The 20,420-nt window shown below is 25.5% G+C and overlaps 2 protein-coding genes across 2 annotated transcripts in view; one reads left to right on the top strand and one right to left on the bottom strand.

Moving 5' to 3' along the window:
* LOC132924526 (uncharacterized) overlaps nt 1–11,465 on the top strand; it is a 285,094-nt gene extending 273,629 nt beyond the window's left edge. The window contains exons 36-48 of the mRNA XM_060988891.1: nt 742–979; nt 1,121–1,337; nt 1,838–1,988; nt 2,447–2,572; nt 2,646–2,821; nt 3,442–3,555; nt 3,635–3,789; nt 4,267–4,499; nt 4,758–4,985; nt 5,639–5,863; nt 7,170–7,743; nt 8,033–8,172; nt 8,268–11,465. Of these exons, the coding sequence (XP_060844874.1) occupies nt 742–979; nt 1,121–1,337; nt 1,838–1,988; nt 2,447–2,572; nt 2,646–2,821; nt 3,442–3,555; nt 3,635–3,789; nt 4,267–4,499; nt 4,758–4,985; nt 5,639–5,863; nt 7,170–7,743; nt 8,033–8,172; nt 8,268–10,457 (4,767 nt within the window). The 3' untranslated portion in view covers nt 10,458–11,465. The remainder of the gene's footprint in view (nt 1–741; nt 980–1,120; nt 1,338–1,837; nt 1,989–2,446; nt 2,573–2,645; nt 2,822–3,441; nt 3,556–3,634; nt 3,790–4,266; nt 4,500–4,757; nt 4,986–5,638; nt 5,864–7,169; nt 7,744–8,032; nt 8,173–8,267) is intronic.
* A 2,639-nt stretch (nt 11,466–14,104) lies between these two features.
* On the bottom strand, nt 14,105–18,781 carry LOC132924567 (uncharacterized). The gene is made up of 4 exons (XM_060988947.1): nt 18,652–18,781; nt 18,466–18,585; nt 17,764–17,971; nt 14,105–14,470 (listed from the first exon to the last, which is right to left on the bottom strand). The coding sequence occupies exons 2-4, from the start codon at nt 18,550–18,552 to the stop codon at nt 14,295–14,297; spliced, it is 471 nt and encodes a 156-aa protein (XP_060844930.1). The 5' UTR covers nt 18,553–18,585; nt 18,652–18,781; the 3' UTR covers nt 14,105–14,294.
* Nucleotides 18,782–20,420: the final 1,639 nt, after the last annotated feature.

Genomic DNA, 20,420 nt, shown 5'->3' with positions numbered 1-20,420 from the left:
ACGAAATTATACCCACTCCCCCTTTAAAATGTATGGTGGGAAAGTTAAAACATTCATATTATAATAATATTATATTACCTGCGTGTTTATAACACCATTCTTTAGAAAATTGTGTACATTGTATCCCAAAAATTCTTTTATTATTGTCAAAACTTGAAGGATTTCTATACGGTAAATCAATATTTTTGAATGAAGTTGTTTTGAAAGAAATCTATTAAAAATATAACAATTTTATGAAAGTAATATAATTTAAATATTGCTTTTCTTAGAATTATCTTTTTAAAACTATTCAAATAATTATTCAGTTAACCTTTTTAAAAAGTCAATAAAAAAAAAATTGGAAAAATCTACCAAGTCATATAGTTGGTTAAATTTTTGTTTTCTCGAAATAAACTATTATGTAAACAAAATACAAAAACAGATTACATTCATCTTAATAAACATCAATTATCATGCTGACTTTTTAAACATAAAATACACTAAAAATATCTTGCATATTAATATAGATTGTAGCAACATTTTAATTACGTCGAAATTAATAATTACGTTCATAACTTAAAAATTAGAATTGCAATGTAAAACGATTTTATTTTGTAATATGAAGCTTCTTATTATTATTTAGTTTATTATCCAATGCTAAATATCAATAATTTAAAAGTATAATTGGTGATCAATAAATTATTTTAAAAATTAATATGCCCATGCATTTAATATCAAATCATATAATATGGTTCAATTTAGATAATGCATCATGGGACTACTGTTGTTCATTGGGCGGCTGAAATGGGTAGTAACAGATCCGCTCGAATTTTCATGCGTCTCGAGAGAAACTGTTCAACATTAACTTGGGAAAAAACGTCGTGGAGCGCACTGAAAAGAAGTTCTGGTACACCAGATTATTGTTTGAAAACCGACCCTGAAGATAGTTTACCTAAAGCGCTACGAAACAGATCGTCAGTTAACTGTCCATCAATTATGGGTAAATTAATAAATCAATTAAAATCTAAATTTATATAGATCAATTAATGTTTAAAATTATTTTTAACTGAGACAACGACATAACAGTATCTTAAAATATGAACCAAATATATGCATTTATTATTATTATTATTATTATTAGGTCTCCAGGAAGGATACTTGGAGTTGTCGACTGTCAGAGACATATTTATTGGTGGTGCAGTTGGAAGAGATCGAGTAAAAGCTGATGGAGCTGCAATATTAAGAAAATATAGTTTGAACAATTATTCGATATCAGAATGTTGTTTAGGGCTAGTTTATGGAACTAATACAAGCGAAAATCGCATATTCTATATACTAGCTCCTCCAAGATTACTTAGGTAAAATCTACATAGTTTATTTTGAGATTAAAAACTTACAATATTTTAATCGGGCGTACTTCAATTTATTATAATAATGATATTAGATTAAACTTTCAAAAACATTTACATATCATATTAGTGTAGGCAAACAATCAATTATTGAAATAGTGACCACATTAAAATAGTTACAAAAAAAATAGGTCATGCTTAATTATTTTAATTAGTAAAATATCACTAATATTTACTATTTTAAAATATTGTTTCATTAATCTTACAAAATAGCTTCATTTAAATCGATACTTCTTAAATAATAAATTAGTTATAATGCGAATCGCAATTTATTCTAAGATATAAATATAATATAAGTTTTTTTTTCTTAATTGTATACAACTGTTTATATGAACATAAAAAATAAGCACTAAAACTTGATAATAGCCTTAAGTACCTACTTATCACTATTTTAGTATAACATTATTTTATTACACAACATAATAATTTTTTTATACTTATTTATAAAGCATTTGGCACCATGGACTTAAGACTGTGATTCAGAAACTTCGAAATGTTATACAAACGGTAGATAAACGTTCAATATGGCTAAAGAACAACTATGTACATCAATACATTATTTCGTCTGGTCGTGGGCCAATGACAGCCGATGCAATACGTGTAAGTAGAATTTTATTAATTATTTTAATTATTATATGTAATAATATTATTTTAATTGATATAAAAAAGATAAAATAATTAAAACTGTATACGACTATTCGTGTAAGTCGTAAGAATATCAAAGACCGTTTGTATTTTTTAATAAATTATTATTGACTAGGTAGGTACCTATTGTTTTTGCAGAATAGGTTATAAACATATTGTTTTATCAAATCCGAATGTTTTAATTAAATAAATCACTATATTATTATAATTACGAATGTATACAATTGTACAATATGTAATGATATTAAGTATCAAAATTTGATATAACTTATAAATAGAAGTTCACGCGTTGTTTTTAATTTTGTTTGTAATTTAATATCGGCTCTATACCTTAATGCTGCGAATAATGATATACTTTTAATTAATTATAAATAATAATAATAATATTTAATTTGATATCCTGTGAATTGCAGTTATTTGGAGGAAGAGATTGGTCAACAACTGGTAATGCGGCCAACAATCAATCGCCAGAGACAAGCATTGCTAAACGAGCTGCTTCGATGAGATTTCGAAAGAAGAAATCAGTAGTTAGTGTATCTGTATGTATTCAAGAGCCAAATACAAAATAATTAAAATGTTAAATATTTTTTTATAAAAATATTTTGTACCTAGAACGATGGACTTCTCAAACCTTACGATGTCAACGACGTGTTCAACAAATCTAGAGTAGATTTGGCTAGTAGTGGTTGTAATTCACCATCTACATTATGTAGCCAAACAGAAGATGATAAGAAACGAGACAGCATCGACAAAAATATCGTTTCTGAGCCATCTACGTCCGCAGATAAGTAAGTAGCATTTAATATTATTCTGATAAATAATTTTTTTCTTAATGTCCTATTTATTACTATGAATATTATTTTATATTTATATATTTTTATTTTTATTTTTAATAGATTTATACTATATTAATTACTTAGATTAATAAATTAGTTCGTTATCCATAAGGCACAGCTCCGTTCGTTTATATAAAATCTATTTTCCAACGGTACTTTGACCTTTGACTATAAAATAATTATAGTGTTAAAAACTACTGAAAATTATATCAATTAATGATGTTTTGTATGATTTTTAATATTTGACACTTAATTAATATAATAAATATAATATTGTATTGTATATTGTGTATTTAATTTTTCAAATAAAAATAACTTATTTGGTTCAACAAAAATATTTTTATATTTTAATAGGATATTAACACAATATTATACGTACCTATATTAAATTCAATTTAGTTTTTTTCCTATTAGACAGAATGTGTTATTTATTTGTTCAGGATTTTTAATTTAAAATGAAATAATCATTCTATTTTAAAATTACTTCTGAAATGTCTAATATATTTTTTAAATTTGAAACAACGGAGATAATAATATGTTTAAATGTTGTATTTTTTATTGTTTTGTTTAAGGACACCTCCTAAAATTATAGAGCCAACTCAAAGTGATATTAATAATACACCAATGACGCCAAATAATTCACAATTAGATTTTGAAGATTTTTGTGCTTTGTTTGATAGTTTTAGGTAAATGTATTTTTAACCGATTTTAATTAATACATTTTAGACAAAATTTTTATTAATGTCTTATATTTTGTTATTACAGTTTGAGAATGCGTAAAGATCTTCGTGATATTTTCGACCAAGTACGAGCAGCAAATCATAAATCCGAATATAAAAAATCTGAAAAATCTGAGGATATCACCGTACAAAATAATACAACTTTATCTATTCCAAGAACTATATCCGAACAAACTCAAAGTAAGCTAGTATTAATTTATTTAGTTAAAAAAAAAAAAAAAAATCAATATTAGCATTATAAAATAAATTAATTCATTAACAATAAACATTTTGTTATTAATTCCTATACTCAGACAGTCAGACATATTGTGATAAATTAGCCTTAAAAGCTTTATTAATGTTAGATCGTTTTATTAAAGAATTATATAACTGTATACATTAGAATCATTAGATAAACGTTAATATTTGTTTGTTCAATAATAATATATTATTAACAAATACTGTTTTATAACTCTAGATTCTATAATAAGTCTAAAATAGTTAAATTATGTACATAATAATTCTAAATTCTAAATTCTAATTTTTTAAACCATTTTTTGTCTTCTCGTTAATTTTTTTTTTTTTTTGTATTATACTATTTTAAATTCATCTCGGTTTACCAGAACAAATAAATTATATTTACAAACAAAATATTCTTTATCTTCAATATTTCCATAGGTTCAAGCTCAACTAATAGAAACATTGGAAATAACTTTGTCCAACCAATTGATGCAAAAATTCAAAAAAAACGTATATTTGATGCTATTGCAGCGTCTAGTATAATTTCTAATTGTACTGGTGTAGAGACATCACAGTCTGCAGCTACATGGTCAATAAATGATTTAATTAATTTCTTAGAAAACAGACAAATGATTACTTGTACAGAGGATGATGCTAAAATATTGATTCAGGTATGATGTACTTTATAAGTATGGTATATTAATATACATTATTTTTACCTTCGTAAATTATTATTATATATATAATAATTATAAATTTTCTTTTCACAAACCCATCTGCATTTTATTGAAAACAGATGACTAATTCATTTCATAATTTAGTATCATGAATCTTAAATCAATTAATAATTGTACTATAAGCTATTAATATTTAAAAATAATAATTGTATCATATTAAATACATTATTAATACATGTATTTTTTTTATAGATCCACGAGCCAAACCCAGAAATTAGTGCTCGTAATTGTCTTTCCTTCGAAGGATTTGCTAAGTATATGATGTTAAGGAACAAAAGCGTGTTCAGTGAACCAGATTTTGCAATCGAAAAATCTGATATGAACTTTCCATTATCTTGTTATTATATTGCTTCATCACATAATACGTACCTTACTGGCCACCAGTTAAAAGGCGACTCTTCTATTGATCTATACAGTCGGGTAAAACTGAAGATTAAATAATATTGTTACAATATCTTATTATTATATAGTATATATTTCTATTTAATAAAATATAAGTTGTTCTAATAAAAAAAAATCTTAATAAGTTGTTTTTTGCTACATTTAGTATGGTTGAAAAAATATATAATAATAACAATACAACTAAATATATTAAATTATTAATTAATTTAAACTATTATAAACTTTAAACGTATCTAGAAAAACAAAAACAAATAATTCAATTTTATTACGATATTATGTTTTAAAATAACGAATTATGTTTAAATGTTCTGACATATTTCGTAAGTTTTTAGGTTGTTTAGTATAAAATAAAATTACATTTAAACATTAGCGTTATTTTCATTAATATTTTAGTTTAAGTTGCAAATAATTATTTATATTGTACATATGCAATACATAAATAAACATTTTTAGAGATTATTATTTATCAATGCATTTATGTTATATAATATTTTCTATAATATACATAGTATATTATAATATTAACTAGGTACTTATGGAAAAACATTTTGTTTCCAACAATTAAAACGATAAATCTAGATTTTCATCAAACAATTGATAATTTTAATGATATTTTATACTTAAAAAATGTGTTATGATACAAATAAATTAATACAAACTTATTATTTTAGGTATTGTTAGCTGGTTGTCGATGTGTTGAGTTGGACTGTTGGGATGGCGACGATGGTAATCCATTAATCTATCATGGGCATACTTTTACATCAAAAATACCATTTCTTGGAGCTGTAGATTCAATTAATCGTTTTGCATTCGTAGCATCACCATATCCTGTCATATTATCTATTGAAAACCATTGTTCACTGGTCCAACAAGCTCGCATGGCAGAAATATTTGAGGTATTATATTTTATAAATTTTAAGGATTTTTTAATATTTATTTAGTTCGGAATTTAAAAAAACCACTATTAATAAATTTATAAAAAAAGGTAGGCAAGTATTAGATATCGCTTTTCCGTACATTAGGTTTCGAGTAGGATAGTAACCTACATTAGAATTAAAGCGAATCACTGTAATAAGTGTGTTAAATTTAAGTACAATGATACATCACTGTACCCATTTTTTGTGGAACAATGTCAGACAGCCTAAATCACTTCTTTAAAATATGTTTTTTTGATGTAGTTATTAAAGTAGTTAAAAATTGTTTGAGGATAAATAATAATATTTTTTTTATGAATTTTAGTTACAAAATATTTTTTGAAGTTTTGATATTTTGTTAAAATTCTAACATTAAACACCTATAATAATTTTGTGACTATAGATTTTCAATATTGTTTAATTAAGAAATTAACAACTTATAAAAAGCTTTGTATTTATTTTCAAGCATTTCTACCCATCAAAAATTGTCATTATCAATATATTCAACATTGTTAGAAAAAAAAATTAATTACACTTGCCTATAAATAGCCTAAAAAATTCTTCTTAAAAATATTTTTTGTAAATATTAAATAATGATTTAAACTTGTTACTAAATTTCAAGGCGCTATGGTTATTTTTTTTCGAATTACACTAAAAAAGAAAATAGATTTTTTCAAAAATTAAATTTGCGTAAAAATTCCTGTTTTTCTTAATATTTTCTTTGCTTTTCGTTTTTATAAAAAAATTAATATGCATCTTGACCTCTCTAAAATACAAATAAGATCCAATCTACTATCCAAATGAAAACTGAAGCATTTTATTAACTATTTATCGTATACACAGACCCAAATACACACATTGTAAAATCGTTTCATTCATCGCTCCAATCAGAATCTAAACTATTTATAATTTTAATTTTTCTCAAAATTACTTTTGAAGATACCACTAAATTTAAAAATATATCATGTTAAAAAAATTATTATTTAGTATTTTTCAAAATTAATAATTAGACTTTATTTTGCATTCATTTTTTAAAATTTAAATCGTGATATGTGCCTGAATTAATGATTTTGTACTACGAGATTTTAAGACAGTTATTGAAATTTATAAAACATGGTTCATAATAATTCATTACCTAAAAATTAAATTATAGCATAGAAAGTTTAATTATATTTATTTTAAAAATATATTTGTAAATAGTTAAATTATATCAATGATAATATATTAAATTAAATGGTTCCTATAAAACATTATACATATTTAATATTATATATATATTCATTTTCAGTCCGTTTTTGGTGAAAAATTGGTGAAGGGCTTTATGTTTGACTCTGATTATGAACCTCAGCTACCATCGCCAAGTCAATTAAAATACAAAATTTTGATAAAAAATAAAAAGATTGCCCCTCTGGAAAGTGAAAAGAATCGAATGAAAAATAATAATAGTAGCACAAAAAGTTCACAAATTGTATCTTCACTCGCCAGCAATCATTCTAATGTCACACTTTCCGTGGGTAACAATGCTAACGTTGGTCCTTCAGCATCCATCAAGAATCCTATTGTTGAATCTTCAGTGGTAATCAATGATCCAACCGTCGAAACTTCATTGGACATCAATCAGTCTAATGTCGAACCTTCAATGACCAGCAACCAAACTAATATAGTAACTTCAGTTCTCAATAATAATCCTAATGTAGTGCCTTCAGTGGTAAGCAGCCATCCTAATGTTGGGCCTCATAGAAGTAGTTCAGCCAGTGCTGGTACTACGACCAATGATGATATTGCTACCACCATCGAGGAAGAAGAAGAATATGAAGAGGATGATGAAGAATATGATGATAGCGATGAATTGGAATTTAAAAGTAATGCTATAATTAAAATTAAGAAGTAATAGTTTAAATCAATTGTTATCGATAATTTAAAGTTAATTTATAAAAGGTACTTAAATTCAATATGGTTCATTAATTTTTTTTTTTGTGAACTATTTATTGAAATAATATTTACAAAAATTATAAGTTTTATACTAATATGTATTTATTTTCATACGTAAAATGTTGGAATTGATTAAAATTATTAATTGGTTAATATTTTAGATTATTTTTAGTTCGTCAGATTTTTAAATATACTATAATATTTAATTTATATTTTTAGAAGTTGGAACTGATAAGTTTGGTAGAGGTCGCCATAGGTTCGGTTCAAAGTCAAATGATAAATGTGCAGATGATGAAAAGTTTAAGAAACATAATAGTCAGATTGCAAAAGAACTATCTGACATAGTCATCTATACCCAGGTAAATCAATTTCCAATATTTTTCATAAGATATGAAGTTTGTTTAATTTTACTTTATAAGAAAAAAAATAATTTAAATGCATAATATGTTTTCAGGCGATAAAATTTCGTGGTTTAAATACGAGAAGTCCGAGCAGTTCAGTGAAAAATAAACGAAAATGTAATGGTAGTCTTTGCGGCCATAATGGCAATGTGGTTAGTACATCTTCCACTGGAGCTACATCAACAGAGCACTATCATAGTCGTGGTTCTACAACGATAAATCCGCATCATCCATGCTACAAGTGTTCTTCTTTAAGTGAAAATTCCGCAAAAAAGTTAGTAAAAAAACGCCCATTGGATTTAATTGCACACGCTGAGACGCAATTAGTACGAGTGTATCCAGCTAGCATGAGAATAGATTCATCCAACTTCAATCCATTAAATTTTTGGTCATATGGTGTACAGATGGCGGCACTAAACTATCAGTCTGAGGAAGCTACGGCTTCACATGTCAATGCAGCCATGTTTGAACAGAATGGTCATAGTGGTTATGTGCTAAAACCGCGAGTAATGCACGATCCATCTCACAAATCATATCGCCAATTCAACCCAATGGAAAAAAGTTTTGATGGTTTGAATCCTATATGTTTTTCCATAAGCATTGTCTCTGGTCAGTACTTATCGCCTAATGGGGGAACTCGAGCTAACGTATACGTCGAAATCGAAATAATTGGCATACCATCCGACAGCGTAAAGAAAAAATCTAAAACTATTTTTTGTAACTCAATGAACCCGGTGTGGGACGAAACATTTACGTATAACGTGCTGTTCAAAGAATTAGCATTTGTACGATTTCTCATAATAGATGCCAGTACCAATCATCCGTTAGCGCAGCGCGTAGTACCGCTCAAGAGCATGCTGTACGGCTATAGACACATTGATATGCATAACATGCGTAACCGACCACTACCACTTACCGCATTATTTGTATATACTCTTAGCAAAGAAGAAGTACCAAGATCTATTGATGATGAAAAGACATCTTCAACTACAGCACCAACGGCGGATAATGGAGCAATGAAAAACAGTGGTCTATCAACGCACCGTAAAAAATTCTATGTTATGGTTTTTGGTGTATTCTCTGAAAACTCATACATCATGTTTAAAGTCACCCAGGATAGTACTGCAACTGACTTAATTAAATTAGCATTAGACAGACGTAATGAGGGCGTCGAAGAAATGAAAACGTACGTGCTCCTGGAGGAAGTTGGCTTGACTTGGGAAGTGTCAAATAACAGTGATGATATGGGGAACAATAGTAACGTCGTCACTGATGGCGGTAATGATGATGGTAATTATAATAATAACTCTAAAAAGAAGAAAAAGAAAAAGAAAAAGAAGAAAAAAAAGAAAAAAACCAAGCGTAGGCGAATTGGATGGAAAAATGGCGATGCACCTATGATACAACGTGTATTGGATTATAATGAAAAACTGTTGGAGGCGCAATCACGCTGGCGGGGCGATGGATACTTTGTACTTAAGAAAATCGGAGACGACCCGAGCAGCAGAGCATGGCTCATATCATTGCAATCTAAGGACTCAGGAAATGGTCAATCAGAATCATCGTGGGATGAAATACATACGTTCTTAGTATGTATTTATAATGTTTCCGAAGAAAGACCATACGTTATTCTTAAGGTACCAACAGGGTCAACTGTACAGGATATTTTAGCTCAGATTTTAGTCAAAGCCAGGCGTATGGAAAATCCAATTTTATTCATATTGGTTGAGGAACAAGTGTGGGGCAGAACTGATATAAGATATAGGGTATTGGACGATGATGAGGTAGTATACAACACACAAAACCAGTGGTCCAGAGTGGGTAGGTTTGTGCTAGAGGATCGTTGCAGTGATGAAGATAAATCAGCTGATGGACTGGTTGCTAAGACATCGCAAGCATTGCAAACATTTTTAAGGGTAATGAGGATCCAAAAGGGTATGGCTGCAGTAGGTCGTGGTTGGAGAGCTTGTGGTTTACCAACGTTGCCCGGCCACTGTCTACGGCATCCGGAAAATGACAGGGAATACGTCATTAAAGAAGCGGCTCGTGCTCACAGAAAAATGCTAGCAAAACACGAGAAAATGTGGCGGGCAAACTTAGAAAAAGGTGGTAGTGGTGACGGTGGTGGTGGTCTAGAACGTGGTTGTGATGATGACGGTAGTGGTGGCGAAGATGCTGAAGAAAGTACATACACAGGGTTTTTAAAATCACCAGCCCAGTTATTCGGTTTTTTGAAATCCTGACACATGTTGTGTTGCTTTCGAAGAGCACGTAATAGACACGATATTGGCACTATGGTATGAACGAAATAAAGTTTTTTTTGAATCTAAACAGAATTTCTGAAAATGGAATTATGGAATGTCCGCTTAACCCCGTGTTCCCATCCTGTATTTAATCAAAATCATTTATCCTCCGATACTCCAATCCGCTCGGTGTTCTTCATTTCTCTTCACAGGGAACCGTAACATTTTCAGGGTGTAAGTAAATAAGTCATTAATACTTATATTTTGAGACGAATGATGTATATATATTTATATATATACATTTCTATCTTTATTTTTTTGAGAATTTGTGTTTTAACTGATATTTGGTATTTTTATCTTCTGATCAATACACATTATTCTCTTTACAGCTAATTAACTACTTTAAAACTAGCCAAAATCCTGAATTATTTTATTTTATTGATTTTGTTCAATTAATGATCAAAGTACAACTTGATGAAATTAATAAATGTTATTTCAAAAATATATTATGATTTCATTATGCCAATTATTTTCTATTTATACCTTATTAATTATTTTTTGTATTATATTTGAGCTAAAAATTCCAAAGCTAGAGGTTAGTTGTTAGTATTAAAGGTTGTTGGGACATCCAATTATTAGTGTTTTTTTTCGTATAATTATTAATACAACTGTTTTAAAAAAACCAATTAGTTATTGGACAGTTTTATTATAAGTTATGTGTGTAAGAATTTATTTAAAATTCCTAGTTAAGACCGTTGAAAATCTAGTCATTTTATCGATGCAATTATTTTAAGTACATATATCCAACATCGTCTCAATGTATTGTTCGTATGTGTTACTAATATTTTTTTGTAATTTTCTCAATAAAATGTGAAAATCTCTACTACAGTATTTCAAATTACATAAATTATTATTACCTAATATAATTATTATTCATTTTATTCATAATAATATAATTAGTATTACTATTATAATTAGTTATTATCATTACATTTATTATTATTTATTGTACACTTATCAGAAAAATAATTATTAAGATTATTATTTCTATTATTATTATTTTTATACTTTATTTGTATTATTTTTTTTTTTATATTATTACTACTAATATTATTTTTATTATAATTGCAATTATTATTACTATTATTATTATTACCTATAATATATCTTATATTATCATCATCATTATCGTTTAACTATAACTATAATTATTATTAAAATTTAAATCTCGTGTTGAATAAATTTATAATTTTATAAGTTTATAAAGCAGACTGTGCTATAGTTAGAATTTTTAATTAGGAAGGACACTAACACATACCTAGTAAATATCAAAAACGTTGTCACAAATATCTGTGTTAAATTAATTTAAATTATAAAATCAAAATCATAATATACAGTTCCAGAAATTAGTAATACAATGAACGTATTACGAATTTATAATTTTTTTTTCATCGTTTACAACTTGATTTTGACAATAAAACTAGATATTTCAAATGGATATGTGTCTCTAGTGTTCTCCCATGACTATAGCACTGCAAACCGTTTTTATGATAATGATAACAACGATATATCACTTATCGGTTATTTTTTACATGTTATCCTCAAATATATGTTGTATTGAAGATTTTTATTGATTATATTAATGTTTATTGAATACCTAGTATATAATATTTATACATTATTGGGTGAAGTTCTGTAGAACCGCGTTAACCTAAATCAATGTAATTTATTTATTGCCGTTAAAATACTATTTATTGTTTTACTCATTATACCTATATTGTGTTATATAATCTACATAATATTATTATACTTTGTAATATTATCACAAAAAATGTATTTATTACTTCATATTATTTTATAGTTGGTCAACAATAGCTCAACTATTCCTAAAATATTCATAGTTTTTCCAGAAAAGTGAAACGTGTGAGCAACTCCAACACAATCCATTGCCTAATTTTTAAATATAAACATTGATAATTTACTCAAAATAATTATTTTTAGTTTTTTACTCTTGTTTAATTTTTCAATGTTTCGTATTTACATTATCAGTTAGGTACTATTATTATTCCAAATTCACATATTTTACTATCAGTAAGAAAAACATGAAAAACAACGCGATTAGTATCATCTATAGTATGTTTGTCGAAGAGTAGGTTTCTAATTTATTATAATATAGTAATTCCTGATAATCAAATAATGATTCATGGATATAATATCTGAGAAATTTGATTCTATATCAATAATGTAACTTGTTGGCGACAGATGAAAAAACAAATACGTAAGTAAATGAAAAAAAATATAATCTTTGGGACTTTAAATATATTCCACTATTATAATATAATTAATATAGTTGACTTTATCTGTTGAAGTGTTCAAAATTACTAAACTCAGCTAATTATACAACAAGCATATTAAAATGTTTGTCAGGTATAACGCGTAGTAGATAAGTATAAGCAATACTCGTCGACCACTGTTTACGTATCCATACATAATTTAAGATGATAAAAATACTTCTATTCTTTTTCTTTAGTATTTTTAAATTAATTTTCTTAAAAATATTCATTATTTCAAAACTCAGTTTTGTTATACAAATTTAAAACATTAAAACTTTAAGATATATATTTTTAAACTCATTTTAACTATGCATATTTTATGATTCAAGCTATTTTTATACTTATTTTTGGGTATTAAAATCTATAAAATTAAGATACCATAAATTATTAATATTTAACTATTATTATTTTTCATTGCCATTTCATGAAGTTATAAGATTAATTTTTATCTTCTAAAAAGTAGCAATTTTTTTACTCAATCCTTTCCTCTTAAAAACCGTCCAATAATATTGTTCTAGAAATGAATTCTACTTATATATTTATGTTATACTAATAGCTACTAATAAGGAATTTTATAAATTGGATAATCACTTCTAGACATACAGTCATTATGTCTACACTAGATTTTATTACGAACCACTTTATTTATTTAAAACAATTACAGTGTCTTATACGTTATTGATTACTTTGCAGTTTTCACTTATTAAATCATCTTTCAACACACTTTCAACCCATCCTACCTCACGCGTGTTATCATGATCTCAGCCCCTCAGAAATATTTAAAAATAAAGCCGTACAAATTGTACGGTATCAAAGTGACCAAAAATTTAAATAAATTTATTAAATCTATTTAGGATTTGTGATGCACTTTATTGAAGGTATACCAACTTTCTATTGCGTGAGAATACCCCAATACAATAAATAATCGTAAGAACATCTTATGTAGGTAAAAATGTGAATACATCATTAAAACAATATATATCTTGATACAATAATAATACAGGAAGTATTATTAATTATTCGTGGTTTTCCGTGGAATAATAGTATCAAATAAAAAATTCATGGTGTAATATTAACGTGTGTAATTTTTTGTTGGTTGGAAACTAAATGATAGAGACGTGAAGTTAACATTTTACCGATTTTTTTTTGAAAAAATTAACCCCATTTTACCTATTTCTAAGTAGTAACAAAAAAAAACATTTTTATAAAGTCATAATCGTATATGTGAAGTTATTATGTGAATAGCAATGATTTTTCAACAGTTTTTTCATATTCAATTGTTTATTTTTTCTTTTTAAAAATTATAAGAAGGTATTGTATTGACCAAAAAACTCACTTTTTATTGGCTGAATAAAATTTTATGTTTAATACGCAGCATAAAATAAAAAATTAATATTAATATTAAACGATATTGCAAGCAATATTCCTATTTTTTTCATTCATATCAAAGTTTAAAATTAAATTTAGATACAATATTATTTGACAACAATATATATCCTTAAGGCTATGATAAATTTTTGGCCACACTTAATGATTCTGAAATGTTACCGAATGGCTTTTGAACGTGAGAAGTCGAAGATTTGATTGTTGATGTTTGAAATTGTACGGACTGTTCTGGATTGTTGGATTGATCGTTAGTCGTATAACTATTTTTCACTTCAGATATAAATCTTCCATTATCTGATAAAAATCAAACAATCACATTTAAAATAGAGAACTAAATATGACACAGCATTGAAGTTTCGTGGTTAATTAATATTATATTAACGGCTTATAAATTTATAATATACGTCTTTATTAAGACTACCTAGGTTAAATATTATATGATAAGGTTTATATTATTAGCGTATAAATTATAATATGATTAGAAAATGTACATTTTTATGTTAGTATCTACACGAAAAAATATTAATTGTCGTTGAAATGATAAGTATAGAAACCGTGTAGTATAAGCAATAAGCATCATATCACCTGATCACCAACTATAATTTATTTTTAATTTAACAAAAAAATCAAAATAAAGTGCTATTGAAATTTCAGCCTGAATACCTACATAGCATTAAAATATTGAATCATTGGAATAATCGAACGTATAGTGGATAGATAAATAGCCACAGTGACGTAGCCAGAATTTTAAAATGAGGGAGGGGGCTAAACTCGAAATACTAAAAAAACATAATCGACAATTATTAACAATAACAGTTCATTTTTATAGTAAGTTGATGCAGCTGATTGGAGGGACCATGGCCCACTGCCCCTCCCTCTATGGATACGCCACTGAATAGCCATATACTCGTATTTATTAAACATGATTTTGTTTGTTCATTACATAAATTGTATACAATATTCATTGTTGTTTTAGAAATAAATTAATGTTATAAGTAAAACCTTAAAAAAGTCTATTTTTAATAAATTATTAAATTATTTAACTAATGCTAGACTATAAAAAACTTCAAAATAATGAATATTGGAATTTAGTAAAGTGGATAGTGTACAAATAAAATAAGAAATGGAAAACTATATACAAAAAAATATTCTAAGTAATTTTATAAATTAAATCGTTGTAAGTACATCATTAACAAAATTTTAGATTTTTGTATTTTTGTATTTTTTTATCTTTAACTATTATTAATGAACAATTGAAAAATGATTCTTTAAATGTTGTGCCTCATGTCTTATTTTAATTTGAAAATATTGCCTATACTGTGCTAAATGAATCCTTTACTCGTGTAAATACAGTACACAATACACATACACACAAATATAACACATCATACACATGATATATTTTTATTTTAGAATTTCGATAATATTTAATATAGTTGACAATTTTTAAAATGTTATAAAGCCTTAATGATAGTTTAGAATATTAAATTATGTAACAATGTTAGATCGCATGATATTTTTTTTAAAGTTTTATAAGCTTAAGTGGATTGAAAAAGTCCAATATTATAGTAGACAAAATTAAGAACACTTGCGTAATAGCTGTGTGACTATGTGCGTTGTAAATGATAATACGTTTAAAGCCCGGATTTAAATTTCCTAAAAGCTATCAAAAAATGTTTTAAAAAATTACCAAAAATGATTTTTCAACGAAATAATTCTATTATAAAATAAACATATTGTATAGACACACAAGCAATAGAAGCATTAAATTATAGTTTTTGACATTCTTATCACGTAATCTTAATTAAACTAACAATACAAAAACAAAATATAAAAATTAAACACAAAAAAAATAAACAAAATCTAATAATATTATGTTGTTTATTATTAATTAATAATATATTATATTATTTGTTTTTTTTTTTTTTATGAATTTTGTCAAAATTCTAACTTTAATGGTAAATTTAAAAAAAAATTGTCTATGTATTTTTAATATTTGTATACAGATAAAAGAACAGCTTGTGTGGGACCATGTATTACATTTTCAAGAATTTTGACAAATCACAACATTTTTATCGACATTTATAGTAAATAACTAAAAAGAATTAAAATTTGTTATTTCTAAGAAGCGCTAAAAAAAATTTAAAAATTTTGAAAATGTTATCATACATTGCAAATTATTATAATAATTCTTGTTTGAGTTACACCAAAAATATAATATCAATTTTGTCTAAAACTAGATTTTCTTAAAAATTCTTGTTTTTCTTGAATTTTTTTGATTATTTTGAAAAAAGGGAATTTTTAATTTTAACTCTCTAAAGTACAAACAAAACCCAATTTTCCACTCAAAGATTTTATAACTTTAAAATCATAGCATTTTATCGAGTATTTAGTGTGTATACAGACACACGAAAAAAATAACATATAATTGTAGAACCACTCCGTATTTATCGCTTCGTTCAGAGTTAAAAAGTTTAGTAGTTTATTCCAAGTAAATTTATTTAATAAGGATTCTACAGATCTGAGTTATTAAATATCCACTATTATCTTTAGAAATTTTGTCGTCTCATTAATTTAAGGGCTTAATAAACAAAACACGAATACCTTGTTTTGTTTAAAGTTAATATAATGTCTATTTCTATTTGCCTAATAACTATTTTTACTTTAATGATTAGTAATCATTAATTACCAATAATATTACCATCACATTAAAATTATTATTGTTGTTAATGTTATTCCCAATGACGTTTTTCTTAAACGAATTTATCCAAATTAATTAATCATCCTAATCTCGTTATTTATTTATAAATTTTATCGTTTTCAAACTACGAGTATCTACATCAAAAAGTATTTTTGAAAACAAAAATATTATTTAAGCCAGCTAAAATTGTGTTTCTAATGTTTCTATGCATACTAGTTTCTTCTCAGAATATACGAATTGCCTCCCATCTTTATCGCAAATAAAAGGTTAATATACACTAATTACCTCCGATTATCAGGTATTTTATAATAATTTACCTTACATATAAAATAAAGTTATAATAGTTTATAAACTCCACTAAAAGACACCACGTAAATAAATTAATTGACTTATAAAGAATACACGCGTCATGCGTATATTATAAATAAAAAAAAAAATAGTTTACAGTTACCTATATTTCAATAAATATAAATTTATATTATTTAAAAAATTATAAGGTATATATTTTATACATTTATACAAATAATTAACAATTATTAATAATAAAATAAACAATTTACTATCCGTCCTGGAGGAAATTCGTATACAATTTATCGATATTTATTATTTCAGAACTCGATAGGCAACTATTATGAGTCCTGGTATTAATAAGCCAATATGCTTATTTCAGAATAAATGTATTTAATGAAAATATATTTATTATTCGTTCATAATACTTAATTGCAGCATATAGGTTAGGGTATATTCTTTTACTATACTATTCATATATTGGTACAAAATACTATCAAATACTATTATTTTTTTGATACATTATTGTTAAGAAAATATATTTTATAAGACAGTATACATCAAACAAATACATCAAAACCAATTTTATACATTTTACCTGTATATTCGTGGTCTGCGCTATTAGCGAAAACGTATTCACTACTAGCCCTCTGTAACGCTATAACCAATCTTTCAGAATTAGGCGTTTGGGTGTTATTGCCAGTTTGTGGGTTCCAAACAAAAATATAATAAGCCGACAACAGGGTTGCCACAGTAGACACGGACACTAGATATGCGATTACGGTCAAAATCCGAATAATTTTTATCTATGGAAAAATTAAAAACTATTACGATTATATTATTAAAAAAACGACCAGATATCATACATTTTTGTAAATATTTTCTAATCTTTTTATGTTACCTAATCTTAATTTTGTAACAACATATTGACGTGTAATTTCTGTATAAGCAGTCAATTGTCAATTTGCATAAAATATAATACAATTTAATTTAAAACTGTCTATAAAATTGATAAAATTTAATTGTTTTTTTATTATTTATATAATATTTTTGAATCATACTTAAAACTTAAATTTTGACAATTATAAAGAACAAAAGATATACATCAATTTATAGAAATTTTTATTTTTTCACTTCGTTTAAAATATAAAACTTAAAAAAAAAACACTAAAAACTAAAAAACATTAAAAATGTGCTTGCCAAAAATAATTATTTCATTTAGATTTCATGCTATGTTTATCAATAATGAAGCGATATTATTTTTTTATAATGAATAATAATTATGCATTTATACACTTACTTTTTTTTCTTTTTTCTGAGCCAACATTCTTTGTTTTATCACTTCTTCCTGCATTACTATATCTCCGTCACATTGGTCGTTATTCATTATTACTGTGTTGAGTTAATTCACAATAAATATCTATAAAACAAATTCGGTTTAATTCAATATAACTATATATGTGTATCGATACTGTGGTATATTTACAGTAAAATAAATAGGTATTGAACAACTGAGATATAAAGTATAGATTATCAAAAATTATTGATGCACAATCGCGAATGAACTCCGTTAACCATTGTTAAGTCTCGACTATCAAATAAGGTGATAAAAAAAAAAAAAGGAACAGCTACTGCCCGTGTATTATGGGATTTAGAGCGCATGACCCTTACATAATAGTTGAAGCCATTATTAGTAAGCTAGTTAATTCAATCATAGCGGATTTTCTACCTACACCAAGCGAATACCTTAGTCACGATACTACCAATATTAATGTTATATTAAATTATAACATTCTATAAAATAAAAATAAAACACCACGAACAGTATATCATAATATAGGATATTAATTAATGAAAATGTATACATTAGTTAAATTATAAAAATGTACGTGTGCCATATTTTAAAAATATGGCAATATTAATTTTAAAAACAGAGAATATAATCTTATGTGGTATGCACCTTAATAAGTTTTTATCAATACCCACTCAACTTGAAATTAAACACTCGTGTACAAGATTTAGTTTTAATAAATAATCTAAAAAATATATATAAATCTATGTTAAAATTTTAAAAGTAAGTTTTCTCTAATAATTAGGCGTAACGTGGTATCTAAATTCGCTAAGTTAGTGCAAAACACTCATAATGAAAATTAGCCAAAAAATTACAAATTTTTCCTAAATACATAATCCAAAAATATCGTTTATTTTTATTTGAATTATTATGTTATATTATAATAATATTACATAATTATATAAATATTCTTAATTAATAGATTTAAAATCCACAGTATTTCCCTTCCGTATATTGTTATACTTCATTAAGAGTATAAAAATCAATAGTACAGGTAATCATATGGTTTTTTTAAATTTATAAATGACATTTTATTGAATTATTTTATGAAAATAAAATAAAATAAAATGTATGTCTAATCCATAATGTTGTGTTATAACAAGTATAGTATATAAGCAAGATATCATTAAATAGTATTTTTATAGTACCTAAATGTTGTTTTTCTATTTCATCGGTAAACTCGTTTAAGAGTAATGTAAATACAGATACTTCTTAATATTAATGCAACTATTACATAACAAAATTTATAGTAATCGGACACTTAAAAAAGTTTTATTTTGTTATCTGGTTTTAAAATTTGCCAAAATCAGTGAGCCATAAAGTCACATTAATTTTAAATAATTTTGGTATACTTAAAAGTTAAAATGCATACAAACTGTGTATAACTTTCGTTAGGTATGCATTTTAATATAAAATGCAATATGGACACAATATTAATTTTGGTTATAGTTAAATTTACAAATTTATAGTTCTATAAATGAAAAGTGTTAAGTTAAATTAAATTTAAAAGTTTAACAATCAAACTTTAAATTGTTTTTTACCTTAACAATTATAGGTTTATTCATACAGTTTTGATATTTTTTGCATAGATAATGAAATGTAACGAAAATGATGCGTGTAAAAGTATAATATATTCTATCCTATTTAATTTTAATAAAATAAATGTAAATGTAAATATAAACATTTATGTTAGTTAATAATCATATAATTTTTCATTTGAAACTGTATAACATATTAAGTCGTTTAACTTTTATTTTTTGGTTAATATTTTTCAGAGTAAATAATCATATTTAATAGTTTAATAGTTAATGTTATGGATTTACTGTAGGTAGCTAATAAAATATATAACAATAAGTGGTAATATAAAAATTATGAATATATTTTATTTTTATATTTTCTGCAGA

Source organism: Rhopalosiphum padi, chromosome 3, assembly GCF_020882245.1.
Source record: "Rhopalosiphum padi isolate XX-2018 chromosome 3, ASM2088224v1, whole genome shotgun sequence".
NCBI classification, from domain to species: Eukaryota; Metazoa; Arthropoda; class Insecta; order Hemiptera; family Aphididae; genus Rhopalosiphum; species Rhopalosiphum padi.
Note: the sequence above shows the minus strand (reverse complement) of the source record. Positions and strands in the feature narration are given on the sequence as shown.